This window comes from Rhinoderma darwinii, chromosome 2 (genome assembly GCF_050947455.1).
Source record: "Rhinoderma darwinii isolate aRhiDar2 chromosome 2, aRhiDar2.hap1, whole genome shotgun sequence".
Taxonomy (NCBI): domain Eukaryota; kingdom Metazoa; phylum Chordata; class Amphibia; order Anura; family Rhinodermatidae; genus Rhinoderma; species Rhinoderma darwinii.
Window position 1 is genome coordinate 336,556,324 of NC_134688.1, and position 16,890 is coordinate 336,573,213.

Below are 16,890 nucleotides of genomic sequence, written 5' to 3' on the forward strand. Positions count from 1 at the left end.
GCACGAACCACTACTACACCGGAAAATGAGACACATTTTCACTATTCCAAAATAGCGTGACCTCCATGGATGAGGTTTGAACGATCAAGGGTATTAAACTGGAGCTCAGGCTAGATTAAACCATTAAAAAATAGCTCATCATTGACCGTGTCCGCAGTGCTCATAATACCAATCAATAGCAATGAGAATTATTGCATCTATGGTTTAACAAAAATGGTCTGAAATTGTTTTGTGTGAAACGCTATTTACTGTGATCAAGATGAAAATTTAACGTATCCAAGCAAAGTATAGTTGGATGTATTAGGTTTAAATATGGAGTTTCCTCACCAGGACTTATAGGTATAGTGTAAGATATATTTTCAGTCTTTATTCTTTTAGATTAGTTTTAGGCCCCATGCACACGACTGTAAGGGTATGTGCACACACACTAATTACGTCCGTAATTGACGGACGTAATTCGGCCGCAAGTACCGGACCGAACACAGTGCAGGGAGCCGGGCTCCTAGCATCATAGTTATGTACGATGCTAGGAGTCCCTGCCTCTCCGTGGAACTACTTGTCCCGTACTGAAAACATGATTACAGTACGGGACAGTTGTCCTGCAGCGAGGCAGGGACTCCTAGCATCGTACATAAGTATGATGCTAGGAGCCCGGCTCCCTGCACTGTGTTCGGTCCGGGACTTGCGGCCGAAATACGTCCGTCAATTACGGACGTAATTAGTGTGTGTGCACATACCCTAAAAATCGTTCATAATTGCGGACCGCAATTACAGACACATTCACTTCAATTGTCCACTGACACTATTGTTTACTTACGGGAAGGTGTCCAGGCCGTAGAAGTGTTCTGCAAACGATAGAACATGTTCTATCTTTTGCTTTTTACGGACCGTGCTCCCGTAGTTTGTATGGGAGCACAGGCCGAAAATGTGGGCGGCTGTCCGTGCCCATTGGTAACCGGCTGTGACTGCAATCGCTGCCTGTGATTACGGGCACAACCGTGTGCATGGGGCCCTAGATGTTTTGATTATTACCCATTTTGGAAGATGTTTGTCAACATAGCTATGAAGTTTGTGAAAAGGTTCTCAATGTCACCTTAACTAGTCTTAGGCCAGGATCACACACATAGTTTTGATTGGAGTTTTTGGTTCAGGTTTTTGAGCCAAAGCCAGAAGTGAATCCAAGAGTAAGGAAAGGTATAAACAAAATACTGATACATCTCATTTCTTTATGTGTCCACTCTTGTGTTTTGGCTAAAACAAAACATCCAATAACTGCATCAAAACTATGTGTGTGATCCTGGCCTGACGGTTGATTCACACATGGCAGATTTTGCTGCAGAAATATCTCCGACTGAAAATTAGTTCCATTCCTCTCAATAGAACTTGCAGAAATCCATGTGCTTGCTGCAGAAACAACCACACTCAGACGAACGGAACAGATTTTTAGTTGCAGAAATTTTTGTAACAAAGTGACTGCACCCTTATTGTGTATTTGGACAAGTTCTCTTCTAGACTGGGGATTAATTGAGAATGTACCATAGGGTGCTAAGTCCTTGGACGCAAGACAAGGAATCATCAAGAAGAAACATCGAGATCAGATAATGTAATAAAAAATATAGACAAACACAGAGTGCTCCTTTAAAGGCCTCTGTTTTATAAATGACTGTCATCGCCAGTACAGAGATTTGCATTGGGTCCATTTTTCACACCTAAGAAGTTTGGTGGTTCTTATCTGTCTTTATTTTCCCTCTGGCCTTGCACTCGGAAATATAAAGATTAGATGCTTTAAAGAGATTCATTCTTCACGCCCTTGGTCAAGATGCATAATTGGATTTGTGAGCCAAAAGCATTGGCAGGTTCCCTTGTGCCTTTTATGGATCAGTCTATTCTGTGACAAAAGTGAACCAAAGACAGTAGTATATTTAATAGTGTATGTAAAACCTAACAAATAATACTTTATGTACTTCTTTTTAATGTGCTTTAAAAATTTTACTGCTGAATTATTTTTGGAAACTTTCTAATCCTATTTCAAAGTTGCTATTAAATATAGTAGTCAAATGGATGATGCACAGCATATTTATGTAGAACAGATTGTTCCTTAAGGCTTTGTTCACATATGCGTCGGGCTTCCTTCACAGGTTTTGTTGGACCTTTCCGTCAGGGGAAACCATGAACGGAAACCATAGCTTCCGTTTGCATTACCATTGACTTCATTGCTAATGCTTCCTTTGCAAATGGTTTCCGTTTGTCACCGTTCCGTAAGGTTTCCGTTTTTCTGGCGGAATGAATAGTGTAGTTGACTGCACTATTGTTTCCCCCCCCCCCCCTATGCCCTGGATCTGCCGTTTTAGGGTCCCATCTGTGTTGTCTCAAAATGTTTACAGCGCTTCACAGACTGAGTCTAAGACACTCCCTCTTTTCACGGATTGGACGGAACGGCTCACAAACCCAGCTCTGGCCTATCCGAGAACAGTGGGGGCGTCTCAGATTTGTAGTTGAAGAAGCGCTGCAGCCATTTCAGGACAGCACGGATGGGAACCTAAAACGGCAGATCCACGGCATAGGGGGGCAACTGGAGGGCACCAGGTAATATTACTCCACATACCCCATCATATTTAAAATGTTGTCCCATGACCGGAGGGTCGCTTTAAGTAACAACTTTACTATTTGCTGCAGCTGTATTCATTGTTTTTTTTGTTTAAAAAAAATCACATCACTGTTCTTTGATGATTTATTAATTAGCAAAGGAAAGAAAATATTTAATGACTTTACAGTTTTCCTTAAATATAAAAATAACTAATCTAACACCCTTGGCTATTCAGAAGGTAGATATATATATAAAATATATCTCCTTTGCATCAAACAGGGTTGTTGTTGTTGTTTTTACTGAATTACTTAGAAGAATGTGTTTTTTCCTGGAGATGACAATAATAACTTATTTACATCTGGACACTTCAATTTTATGAACTTAAAGAGGCATTTCCACCTTTGACATTCATGGCAAATCCATGGAATATGCCATAAATGTCCGATAGATATGGGCAGGGCCGCCATCAGGGGGGTATTAGGGGTACTTCTGTAAGGGGCCCGGCCAGTGGCGTAACTACCAGTGGCGTAACTACCGCCGGGGGACCGCTGCATGAGGGGGCCCGTGTTGCCCGCCGGGACGGGCCCCCACCTTGGCCTGCTACAGCGCGACTCCACTGAACACTACGGCAGAGCAGGGAGGTATCTCCCCGCTCTGCCATTAAACAAAAGACATGTATCCCCTATCCATAGGATAGGGGATACATGTGTGTTCGCTGGCATTGATAGGGAGAATGGGGGACTGAAAGTCCCCTGAAGTTCTCCATCACAAACCTCGGACTTCCGGGGTCTGTGTCGGCAGCTCCGTAGAAATGAATGGAGCGCCGGTCGCGCTTGTGCGCATGCGTGACCAGCGCTCCTTTCATTTTTATTGAGCTGCGCAGACGCCGGAAGTCAGAGGTTAGTCATGGAGAACTTCGGGGGACCTTCAGTCCCCCGTTCTCCCTATCGATGCCAGCGATCACACATGCATCCCCTATCCTGTGGAGAGGGGATACATGTCTTTTGTAGGACACACTGTAGGTCAGATTTTTTTGGGGGGGTTGGGGCTGCATGGCGTTACCTACAGTGGGGCTGCATAGCGTTACCTACAGGGGGGCTGTATAGCGTTACCTACAAGGGGGGCTGTATAGCGTTACCTACAGGGGGTTCTGTATAGCGTTACCTACATGGGAGGTTGTATGGCGTTAGCGCCATACAGCCCCCTCTGTAGATAACGCCATACAGCCCCCACTGTAGAGAACGCCATACAGACTTCCCCCTGTAGATAACGCCATACAGCCCCCTTTGTAGATAACGCTATACAGCCCCCCCTGTAGGTAACGCTATACAGCCCCCCCTGTGGGTAACTCTATACAGCCCCCCTGTAAATAACGCTATACACCCCCGTAGAGAATGCCATACAGCCCCCCTGTAGATAACGCCATACAGCCCCCTTTGTAGATAACGCCATACAGCCCCCACTGTAGAGAACTCCATACAGACCCCCTTGTAGAGAACTCCATACAGACCCCCTTGTAGAGAACGCCATACAGACCCCTTGTAGATAACGCCATACAGCCCCCTTTGTAGATATCTACAGAGGGAGCTGTATGGCATTATCTACAAAGGGGGCTATATGCCGTTATCTACATGGGGGGGCTATATGGCGTTATCTATAGGGGGTCTGTATGGCGTTATCTACAGAGGGGGCTGTATGGCGTTCTCTACCAGGGGGGCAGTATGGAGTTCTCTACAGAGGGGGCTGTATGGCGTTAAAGTTGTATATAAGAAAGTTTGTTACAATGTATCAGTCAATCATCTGTGAGCTAAATGCAGCAACAGCACAAACCCCTCTCCTGTGCTGGACCCCAGGCAGATGGCTCTTATCTACACTGATACATTGTAACAAGACCATCAGCTGTGAAAGTAATAAGCCAGGACTGGTTTTAATGTTCTCATTCACAGACAGCAGGCAGAGATCTTGAAAATCATGAGGAACTGAAGCAGGAAAACAGAAAGCTGCAGAATGTCATTATACAGTAGGCTGGGGTGCTGCACCACTCGCAAGGAATTTATACGTGTACGGCTATGTTCACATTAAGTATTTTGCCGAGTTTTTGGACGCGGAAACCACGTCGCAAAACTCGTCAAAAACGGCCCGAAAATGGCTCCCATTGATTTCAATGGGAGGCGTCGGCGTCTTTTTCCCGCGAGCAGTAAAAGGGGGGCCCAGAAAATTTAGCTGTATGGGGCCCTGAAATTCCTGATGGGTCCCAGCTCTTGGTCCCAGACCCATCTCGAGAATAGGGGTCACCCAATCCCCGACCCGTCTGGTGAGGCAGCCACTGTGGTGAAGTTAATGGACAGGTGGACGCTCTCCATTGATTCATATGGAACTTACAGAATCAGCCAAACTTCTTGATGCTCATATGTCCGGTTTCTTTTGGTATTTAGGATTACCACATAGGTCACGATTTGTTAACACATGGATTCTCTTGTATTGTCTTGGCACAAGTAACTCTTATTACAAGTCATACACACATGCAATGATTTAGCATGTATCTGAGAAGTCTTTACTGTGGCAGGTTCTTACAAGTCTTTCCTTTTTTTATGATATACTATTATTAATGTCAAAGAATCACTTCAGTGAATAATTTTTTTCTGAAAACCCTTACCTTGAGCACAAAATATTTACTGAGATGGGGAGTAAGGTTGTAGTATATCTAGATGGTGGACCTCATTATGATCATACTGTGAATGATGAACTTCACCATGAACCGAGAGTACCCACTGAGAATGAGCAAATATATTTGGAGGAATGTAGTATTACCTAATGTAAATGATAAACTTCATGGAAATGAAAAGATACTTATCTTTTTAACCTTATACCACCAAGGAATATGTAGGACACAAGAACAGAGTACAGGTACAGAAAGACTATCCCATAGACTATATAGTGCATTCCAATGGACTAGCCATTCCCACCTGTGCAATTTGGTACTTTTTTTTCCAAATAATAGAGGTTGGTATGGTAGATGGAATCAATACTGTTTACTGAGCGAGACATTAATATCATGTCAAAATTTAGATGGTTAATGAAGGAGCCATGATGCATGGAAGATTTTTATGTTTTTACTTGCACATATCATAGGTAAAAACAAAAACTGATACTGTAGGTATTACATCTAAAAATGATATAAAGGCTGTAGAATACATCGAGAAACCACAGAGACAGGTTCTGAAAACGATGTATGTTTGTACGTGCAGGATTTTGGCTTGGAATCTTGACCTTCTGTAGTACCAAAATCCTTTAGTGGTCCTCTGATATCCTTTGAAAGACATATGATGGTTATATCACCCAGAGGCAGTATAAGGGGAATATGATTAAATGTTTCATTTCATCTAGCAGGAACCAAACATGGAAGTTGTGTACAGTACTCTATAGTAGTTATTCTATTGCTCATTGCTTTGGTGAGCGACAAAACGATCAACTGTCACAGGGTTTTCGCGGACCTCAACATAACTGCAACAGATGTTTCTGCTTTTACAGCACACACCAGTGTCCAAAATTCTCTCCACGAATCCCCAGAAGGCTGATATTAAGCTAAATGCGCTAACACTATGCTCTGTGTCTGTCATAGAGGAGGGAGTGAAAGCAGGCGATTGTTGGGGCTGAGGGACATCATAACTACTGAGACCTTCCTGCAGGGATTTGTCAGGACTATATGTGGAAATTTAGATGAAGAATGTATAAATGCTGATATATCCCTTCATTCTAGATACAGAATAATCAGGCCCATCACCAGCATCAGCATAATAATGAGCCGTGGTATAACCCCAGCAGGTAAACGGCTATAAAGGCTACAAATGCATTTGCCCTCAGTAGCCGTCAATGAATCTACACCACAGCAGCCACACTTCCCCGAATGTAGTATAGGTCATTTTAAATCTGTGCTTTATTTTATCTCATTCCCCTGAGCCTGACTTGTCCGAGTCATCATCCAAAATGTACTTCCATTAATTTTTAAATACCATTCCTTCTCTAAATTCATGTTATTTAATTTTTTATTCAGCCTTGAAATGGAACCTTTTGCTTGACCTGGTTCTCTCAATGAAGTCTTTCAGACATGGCCATGGGCATCTCAGTCGCCCTTTGCTTTTGATATACTGTGCGATTGCATGTTCCTGATTTCATATGGTAGGCATTATTTTCATTTTTCTCCCAGAGCATGATGTAGCCATGCTAAGTAGTAGTCTGTTGTGGCAAGGCTATGTCAATGCCGCCTGTTTGAAATTATAATGATACTCAAATGAAAACACAATTAACTGACTCATCTGAATTTATATTCTTAGGCTTTATTCACATCTGCGTTGGAGGCTCTTTTAGGGGCTCTGTTAGTCCAGAGATTACCGAAGACAATAGCGCAACATCCTGTGCTATTATCTCTGGTAAAATCACGGGCACCCTGACAGAAAGCCGACGGAACCTATTAAAATCAATGGGTTCCGTCGGCCGCCAGCGGTGTCTGTTGTGCAACGTTTCGTTATCCCCTTGTTCTGCTCTTCTGACGGAGCAGAACAATGGAGCACACCGACGGCAGGTGCTTCTGTTTTGTTTTTTTTATTGCATCCCTTCTTCTTTGCCACTTTTTTCAATATGTCAGAAAACCCCTTTAAATAACAAAGAAATGTATTATATTACATATTGTGCAGTAAACTGTAAACCTTTGCAACCTATTTTCTTGTCTTCATTGAAAATCTCCAGTTTTATGTTTACAACTCCTATGCAGACCTATAGGTTTCCATGGTCACAGACCACAAACCACCCCTGTGTAGCCACTTCCTTTTTCCCCCCTCCTGTTAACAGGAAGTAGGAAATAAGTAACATTAGTTGTACCTGCCGAAACCTAAACCCAGCTTCAAGTCAAGTCCATAGGAGGCAGCCCTCACCACTTCATGACGTTGGCAGCTCGCTATTTACATTATTTTGGGGGAGTCTCTATCTGTCATAGTGACAAAATAACAGTCACATGTTATGGTTTATTGACTTATTCATTACATTGTTGAGCGTGACTCCCCTGTCTAAGTATAGATGTCAGTTGTTTGTTTGTGAATGAGCTGCGGGAAGTTTCATCTTTAGATTCTGCTTTGTCTTTACTCACTGTTTAAATGCTATCACTGCAGAACATTAAAAGCATTAACACGATACTATAGAGCCATAAATCCAGACGTTCCGGAGAAGACACTTTATGATCCCTTCCGTGCTGTCATTAACAAGCATTGCATCTGCCGAGACAAGTGCCCTTTTGCCATAAAAAGAATGAAGCCGGTGTCGATGTATCCAAACATATCCTCTTGTCCGTAATTTAGTAATCAGAGCGTGCGAGGGCGCCTCTTTAATGAGAACTTAATTAGCAGCAGAAAAAGCACACAAGGGCATTTTTTTTTTCCTTAAACTTCTTTGCGTAAGCGTACTTGGAGAATACACAACTACTGCACCCATGCTACTAACTAGTTTTAAATATTCATAGAAACACAATCTATCAGTAACAATTTCTGATATATGGAATGACACATAATCTACAGTTCTAAATAAAAGGAGATAGAGAATTCTAAATCATAGGTTTAGAGTAAATGCAAATGTACCTGCTCAGTACATAATACACATGTTCACACATTAGATCTACAAATGTTAATCTGTTAAGCATTATATAAAAGCATTATAAGTGGTTGAGGTATTAGCGGCTTGTTTTCAGGTCCTAACACTTAGAGGTATTGTCCACTTTAGAACAAAATATCTGCCTGTTTTACAGAAACGGTTCCACTCTTATCCATAGGCTGTGTGGTATTACATCTCAAAGCTATAGACTTAAATGGGGATGAACAGCAATACCAAATACAGCCAAAAGAAAAAAGTTGCACTATTTATGGAAGAAAAAAGCAGATCCTTTTTCCTAATCTCCTACAGATTGTGGCACAAGACTCCATATAGCCCATGTAGAAACAGCACCACCGTCAATTTAATTGGGGATGATAGAATGCAACAGACTGTCTTTATGAGCCCACTCCAGCCCATTCAAGGACTGACTGGAAGAAGCGATGATGTTAGCATTCCAGAAAAGCAAATCTTGTTATTGACCCATAGTACAGAAACCAGCAATTTTTCCGCTCTAAGTGAGCCTTTTTTCGAAACGTTTCTGGTGTCTACTATGGGACAATGAAAAGATTTGCTTTTCTGGAATACTGATGTCAAAGTTACATAGTTAGTACGGTTGGAAAAAGACTCATGTCCATCAAGTTCAACCAAGGGATGGGAAAAATTTCTACATATTGACATAGGAGCTGATATTTTTTTGTTCTAGGAAATTAACTAAGCCTTTTTTAAAGCCATCTACTGTCCCTGCTGTGACCAGCTCCTGCGGTTGGCTATTCCATAGATTCACAGTTCTCACAGTAAGGAAGGCTTGTTGCTTCTGCAGATCGCTTCTTTCTATGAATCAATATAGCCTAGTGTCACAGGGCCCATAGAGATTGGTGATTGTCACGGGGTCAACAAAGGATGGTGAGGACTCTTTGTGTTGCCAATGGATTTTGCATAGGGCTAAACTGTGGAGCAGAGTCTTAGGGATTGTTTGTAATTACCTTTTAACCTCTGTATGGAGATGTGGACTTGGCCACTACAATCCCCAGGTCGCTACCCCCAGAGTAGTCCCTGTTGACAACGGCTGACGTGGACAGACGAGATATAAACTGAAGACTAGATGCAAGGCAGGTATTAGCAATGGTCAAGGCTGGTAGCGGAAGGTCACTCACATTTAGCAGATACAAATGACAGGGCAGGCGGCAGACTGTCATCACGTTAAACCAGCAAAAGGTCAGGGCAGACAAGAGAAAGGACAAGGTTAAGTTCAAGCAGGTTCGGCAACAGATAAGCCAATGGAATAAACAAGAGAACAGTACTAGCCATCCAGACTAACGAACTTAATGGCCCAGAGCCTAGAGAGCAGCTCAAGTACGCTGGAAAAGATGAGTAGTTTGGTGCGCGCTGGCCTTTTGAGGCAGAAAGAGTCAGCGCGCATGAACATGTCCCTGGCAGAGAACCTGGAGGAAAGTGAGGATGACCACCGATAGTGCGGCATCAGCCCGGACTGAGGAGAAGCTGAGGACAGGTAGGTAAGTAGGTAGTCAGGTAGAGGTGGCTGTGGACGCAGCCATGATTCCCAGGCCTTATAAATTTGGTTTCATATTTGAAAACACTTATATTGTTTTTAGCAGTTAGATTGTATTAATCCAACAATCCAATTCAATAATCTCGCTGTCCCCGTTAAAAATGTAATACAACTGTTGTCCAGTTGTCCACACAAATCTTATCGTCCATTATCCGACTGTTAAGGCCCCTATCATATCGTCAATTATCCGACTGTTAAGGCCCCTATTACACGGACCTATGTTCGGGCAAATGAGTGTCCATATGAACGCTTGTTCACAATCATTGTCCTGTGTATACAGGTCAACAATCAGCCGATGAACGAGCAAATGCTCTGATCAAGCTCTTTTATGCATCATTAAAACTCATCGTTGTCGGCAGCACATTTCCCTGTGTAAACAGAAAGATGTGCTGCCGACGTCATGAAAATGTATGGGGACGAGCAATCGTAGTAACAATCATTGCTCCGTGTGAAAGGAGCAAACGAGCGCCGATCAACGAGCTGTGTGCCGTGTAATAGGACCCTTAGACTAGATCAACTGAGGCTTGTGCCGTCTGGTCAACATTTAACATTTGTCAACAAAACAACTGACCAATTGTTATAGCTTCCTATAGCATAGCATGTGTCGTCTCCCCACTGGAATACCTCATTTATAATTCACCTAATTAACTAACCTAATTAATTGAATGTCATTCCAGCAATGTATCTGCTACTGTAAATCAGTACCATAAATGGCCATGGTTATTTATGTGCTTTGAATGGTATCTATAATATTGTTACTAGATTTGAAAAATATGCAGTACAGTAAAATTAAAATTGGTTTATCATATTACAATACATCCCATGATAATATTAGGAAATATTTAAAATAAAGCAATGCTTTTTTTTTTCCATTGTAAGTCACTGCATTTGGGGCCTGTGGGAGTTAAATTGTAAAGAACAAGGCAAGATTCCACTTTAACTGTTCCAGTCGTGAAAAGAGTAGCCAAGTCCTGCAGGCACCAACTGTCCTCAGGCATAGAATGGGCACAGGTGGAGTCCCTTAGGTGGGATTTATCCAGGATAAATGACAGTGTCACTAAAATCTGTGTGTATGTTATTAATGAGTCCCCAGTGAGTCAGTGCTTAAGACTTTGGCTTAATAACCATTCCACAACTGTGTAGGTGTTTGCAGAATACTTAATTACTTCAGCTTAGACTCCCAAATTATTCCAAGTGCTATATTTGGCATGGGGGGCTGAGCTGAGCACCAGGTTACAATTATTTCCTATAATTAATTTGCTAGGAGGATTGGCGGGTGTTCAGGGAGGGGATGGTGGGGCAAGAAAGCTAATCATTACATGCCAACACTGTACACCTCCACTAAATCTTATTTTCTATGATCTGCGTCATGCAATGAAAAGACAATCCGTGTGCACTGCTATGAATATAGTCAAATATTTGCATAATGTTTCAGCTTTCAGAGCAGAATTTAACATTGAATCTCTATGGAAATGCCAACGGAAATGATATTTATTTCATAAACTAGCAATTTTGACTTTGGGTCAATGGGCGGACTACAGACACAGAAGAAGTGAATGAAAATGAGTTGGAGGCACAAGTTAACATTATTGGGGTTTATAATCCTTCTCTTTTTTCCCTAATAAATAAATATAAATCCCTGAGTCGTTTTCTTGTGCGCTATTTCGTAAATGATGATGAATGACAACCACTAATGACAACTATTATATTGCTCCTAAAGGTTGTCACCCAGCCTGGAACATAATGGCATGTCATAAATTTACATTGTTCTGCAGTTACTGTACGCCCTTCATGCTTCTTCTCTTCAGTTCCACACAGTAGCTTGGATGTTCTGAACCTCCATTGCAAAAGTAATATCTGTGCCCTCTACAATGACATGCCACTTATCTAATGATGAGCAGCACTGGAGTCCTGGGTATGACTCCAGCCAAGGATAACATCTACATGGAGCTCATACCGTATCTTCTCCCTGTGTTTGCATTGGCTTCCTCCAGGTCCCTCCGCTTTTCTCCTTTAGGGTATGTTCACACGCAGTGTTTTCAGGTGTAATTCTGGCGTTTTACGAAAAAACGGCCCTAATACGCCTGCAAACATCTGCCCATTGCCTGCAATGGGTTTTACGATGTTCTGTTCCCACGAGCCTTTATTTTGCACGTCACCATCAAAATACGGCGCGTAAAATGACGGCTCGTCAAAAGAAGTGCTTCATTTCACCACTGTTCTAAAACCCCACATTTTTAGGGATTACAGTAGGTGGACTTTGTGAATTTGCTACTGGTTCTGTCATTCATTTTATGAACCAGGTGGCTAAGGATGAACAGTGCCATAGGTCTGTACCAGACAGGAATGTACTGCAATGCATGGACTTGCATGAAGACACAGGAAAAAATAAAACAAATACATCATCTTCACTTACAGAACCTTCTCACCCCATGAAATCGCTTTCATAGAATATCTTGTATGACCAGTGTAAATTCTCGGAACATTTTGAGGCTCAGCATCACTTTCACTTACCGAGGTGGTATAGTACAATTTCTGAGGTAGCTTATCTAGGGCTATGCTAACCTGTTATATTCCAGGCTATATTGAAAGTTGAAATTATAAGTTTCACAATTCCCTACAATCAGCGGCTGCTTTTAAGATGAAATTGCACACGAGGAGATTATGATAGCAGCGGTGGGTTACGCCGCTGTGCAAAGATTCCTGACTTCTCTCTCACATCAAGCAAAATACTCGTCCCTTTATCTCTCCCCTATGTGTCACCTCCAGAAAATCTTTTCATCCCTGTAGCACCTGAGTGTCTAAAACAAGGGAGCCAGTGGCAGCAGCTGACAAGCCCGGGAAATCAAGTCTCTTTTCTCTGTTTGTCTCCTCTTCTGCCCTCTGTCAGTCTATCCCTTGTGCCTGCATGTATTTGTTTGCTCTTGAAGATAAGGTATTGTTATTGGCAGCCTGAGCTTCAGCAAAGACATATAGGTGTAGCAGAACTGAATTTGTCATTTAATTCAGTACATCTGAGGTAAGATAGCCCCATATTATGACCTAAACAAACTCAGCTCTGCTATATTTCTGTATTAGGCCTGATTCACACCAACGCTGCGCATCTCGGACATGGAAAAATGCAGTTTTTCACATCCGAGGTGAATCCGTGCTCAGCGCTGCGGGACGCGATGTCACGCATCCCCCATAGTTGAGAGTCTATGGAGGGATGCGTGATGCGTGAAAAGAACGGACATGTCCTATTTTCCCACGGACCCTTCACACGGTCCGTTGAAACAACGGTTGTGTGAACGGCTACATTAAATAACATAGGTTCGTGGGACGGCCACTGTTTCAACGGCCGTCCCACGGACGTTTAACACGTTCGTGTGAGTCAGGCCTTAGAATGAGGTTAGTTTGTGGTTTGTGTCATAAAATCACATTTTACGGTGGGATTTGCTAATATTCAGATATCTACAAGGATTTAAACCACCGGCTCTAAATAATGTCAACTCTAGATATAGAATTAATAACTGGATAATATTTATATTATTTACATCATCTTACTTAACTGGGAAATGTTTTTTTTTTTTTTTTTTACCACAGCAGTTATTATAATTAGAAATCTAGCGTCATAAATTGCAAACAATAGGAAGTGAATTTGACTTTATTGTTATCATTTGTTGCTATACAGTTGGTTCTATGCACATTATATACATTCACCATACACAGGCATAAAGCTGTGTGCACACATAACAGTTAATGACCACATTGATAATAATATGCGTGTGCTTATGCATAAAGTAGTAGAGAATACCGGTGGGGATCCACGTGTCTATATTTATAAGAAGAAAACATGGATCTCTATATATCTATTAAAGCGTATAGAAATGTATTTTACAATTTATATTTCCCTACATGAATTTCACAGTGTGTGGTCAGATTTAGAAACTGTATTAAAGAAGAGAAAAGAAAAATGGCTAGAAAGTGGTACTGCGCCGTCAGAAGCCACATTAAAATGTGATTTTTGGAGAAGGTTTTTTTTTCCCATTTCCCTCTGAGGACGTTTGAGGCTGCGAGTCAGTGACTGCGAAATCCCATTGCAAAGTTCATCAGGAATCGTGTTCCAGCTGCTGGAGTGATAGATAGGTTTAATTACACTGAATTACTGCGGCAACAGCCGCTCCGCTCTCCCCGAAGTCATTAAAAAGAAAGGATTTTTTTCAGAGCTGGTCACTGGCCCAGTCTGGGCCTTCATAATAGAAGCATAGTGCATGGTGCGCAGCTAGAGCAGAGGTCAGAAGGGGGCTCAAACTTGTCATCTTCTGATTTCCTACGAGTCTCGCTGCATAGAGGTTAGTCTGGATCAGTTGGTTATTGGCAGAATCAGTGCCTATGAGCTGACAAATGCAAATTTTATTTCTAGTGGCATCTCTTTGTGACCTTGTTATACTAATAAATTAACAGTACTATTATTTTTGCAATTTATAGGAGAATATTGATTATTTCTAGGCCCCAATATAGAACATGTGTTTTTTTCTGTGATGATACTCCTCCGGGGGTAACCTTGTGTTCCAGTATCATATTTTAACATCATTTTAATAGGATAAAGGGTGGTAGAATGAGACTTGGTCTATCTCTGAGCTCTTGTCATTGTTTTTTTGTTTTAGGTATCGAGAGTCCCTGTGGAGTCATGTGAGCAATATTCAACATGTGGGGAGTGCCTAAGTTCTGGTGATCCACATTGTGGATGGTGTGTTCTGCATAACATGTGAGTAGCTATGGGGTGCTAGTTACAATATATTATTCTAACTACCTTTGCAAACATTGCACATTGGCCAGGTAGTTTTATATAAAATGTTGTTATGCTATACAAACTGTATCCTGAGGACCTAAAAGAAAAAAACCTTGGGAGCCATATACAATAGGTTCAAATTACTTTGACTAGTTGTATATTGCATTATCAAAAAAGTTGTCCACTTTAAATACCATATGGTGCCGTGTGACCCAAAATCTTAAACGCCCAATAATGATTCCTTCGAAATTGTTAGGATCATGTTATAGAATGCATTTATAATGGCTAATTGTTATTTTCTGATCCCTCACAATATATGAGGACAGATCCAGCTGTTTGGGCCTGAAAAAACAACAGCTGTCCAATTTTGCCACATACGTCTTCAGCCAAATTGGAGCAAAATATTGCTAATAGTCTTTGACCTTATTTTCACTATGGGCTTGATTTAGGAATGAGAGCCTGGGAGGATGCAATATGGGAGGACCCATATTGCGTCATAGCGTTTAGAACAGTTACGGTTGTATTGTCCATAAAATGCCATTGTTCCTCAGTCTTCTTGCTGCCTATTGCATTACCTGAGGTACCACGTCTCTTTGAGATCTGGAAATTTTTGTCTGTAAGCTATAAACCAAGAAAAGAAGGTGATAAAAACGGGAAAAATGCTGTTATCGAGTGAGAGTAACAACCTCCACTTAGCATTTATACCTGCAATAAATAGTACAGTATTACAGAGAGTTTCAGGAGAACATTAGGTGCACAGAATCACAAGCTTCCCCTTTTCCTACATAGCAAATAAAACAGTTACAATCATGCCTATGGTATGCAGACCCCATCACATATTGGTATTGTCATCGACTCTTTACAGGAAAAAACTGTTTCCATATTCTAGCCCTGACTCCATCTGCAAATGACTTTATGGAACGTTGCCTAAGGCATCAAAATCACATTTTCAGATATGCAGGGTCAGCGACTCATTTTTCCTTCAGAATCCCGCATACTAGCAGTATATTAGCACTGTACACAGGAATTGTGCCCAGGTACAACACTTATTCCTGGTATTTATCACAAAAAGAGTATAGATTCCAACAAAATGGGAAATATTCTGCAGCTGCGTATGCCGACTATACTTTATTTTATACACCCTAGCTGTCTGGGCTAATGTAACATTGGAAGTAAAGTGACTAATAATAACATAAAGCAATAGTTGAGGAATGTTTATTGGCTGCTTGAATAATTCATTTTTATAGAAATGAAAACAGTCGAAGAAACAAAGTACAATCGTACTGTTCTAGAAATGTTTACTATGGTTGTTAAGAAAGATAGAAATGTTCCTATTGTCATGTGACTAGAGCTGTTGGATTGAAGTCTAGGCATACTACGGGTTAAGTTATTTTTAGGATTGGCAAAGTGATGTTTAGAATACAGAATTGGGGTGTATTGTTCCACTTATATATATATATATATATATATATATATATATATATATATATATATTAATAAAATATGTACATTTTCTATCCCCAGGTGTTCCCAAAAGGATAAGTGTGACCGTGCAGAGGAGCCATACCGGTTTGCAAGCAATATAGATCAGTGTGTTAAGGTTACCGTACAGCCCAACAGCCTTCCAGTCTCGGAGCACAGCCTTCCGGTAAGAGACAGATGGGTGATCCTCTATCTAGAGGTATAGCCAAAACCTTATATTATGCAGGTTTCAATTATAATGGAAAGTACAACTGCATGAGAATTTTCCTAACAAAGTTTGAGTTCTTTATGGTATTTTGACATTGTCTATTTATAGTACGGTAATTCTATTCTGGTTTTTCATGCCTTAGGCTCTGTTCACACTAGCATCATGGCTTTCGTTTCTAAAAGAGCAATGGCATCTATGAGAAATCTGTTTTCAAAGGATCCCAATGAATCTTGACAGATCTTATTGACTTATCAGGTTTCTATTGGGGTTCAGGTATTTTTGATGCCAAGAATAGCGCTGTAGACTTCTCTATTCCTGCTGTGAAATATAATGGAACCTAGATGGAAACGCTAATGTGAACAGAGCCTTAGAGCTATCCATTAGAAAAACTGCAGACGTTAAATTTATTGAAATTATTTTATAATACAGATTTACTAATTTGTGTTTTAGCTTACGTTAGAAGTTAGTGACGTCCCAGATCTGTCCGCTGGTGTCATTTGCTCCATCGGTAATATTACCCAGGTAGAAGGACAAGTGTCGGGCAATCGAATTGTCTGTATTTCCCCAGCTGCAAAAGACGTTCCCATTATACCTGCAGATCAAGGTGAGATTTTTTTTTTTATTGATAT

General features: G+C 41.3%; 1 protein-coding gene across 1 annotated transcript in view; it reads left to right on the plus strand.

Moving 5' to 3' along the window:
* Window positions 1–16,890, plus strand: part of PLXNA2 (plexin A2) — a 307,602-nt gene that overhangs the window by 183,726 nt on the left and 106,986 nt on the right. The window contains exons 5-7 of the mRNA XM_075853680.1: window positions 14,447–14,547; window positions 16,096–16,219; window positions 16,712–16,865. Of these exons, the coding sequence (XP_075709795.1) occupies window positions 14,447–14,547; window positions 16,096–16,219; window positions 16,712–16,865 (379 nt within the window). The remainder of the gene's footprint in view (window positions 1–14,446; window positions 14,548–16,095; window positions 16,220–16,711; window positions 16,866–16,890) is intronic.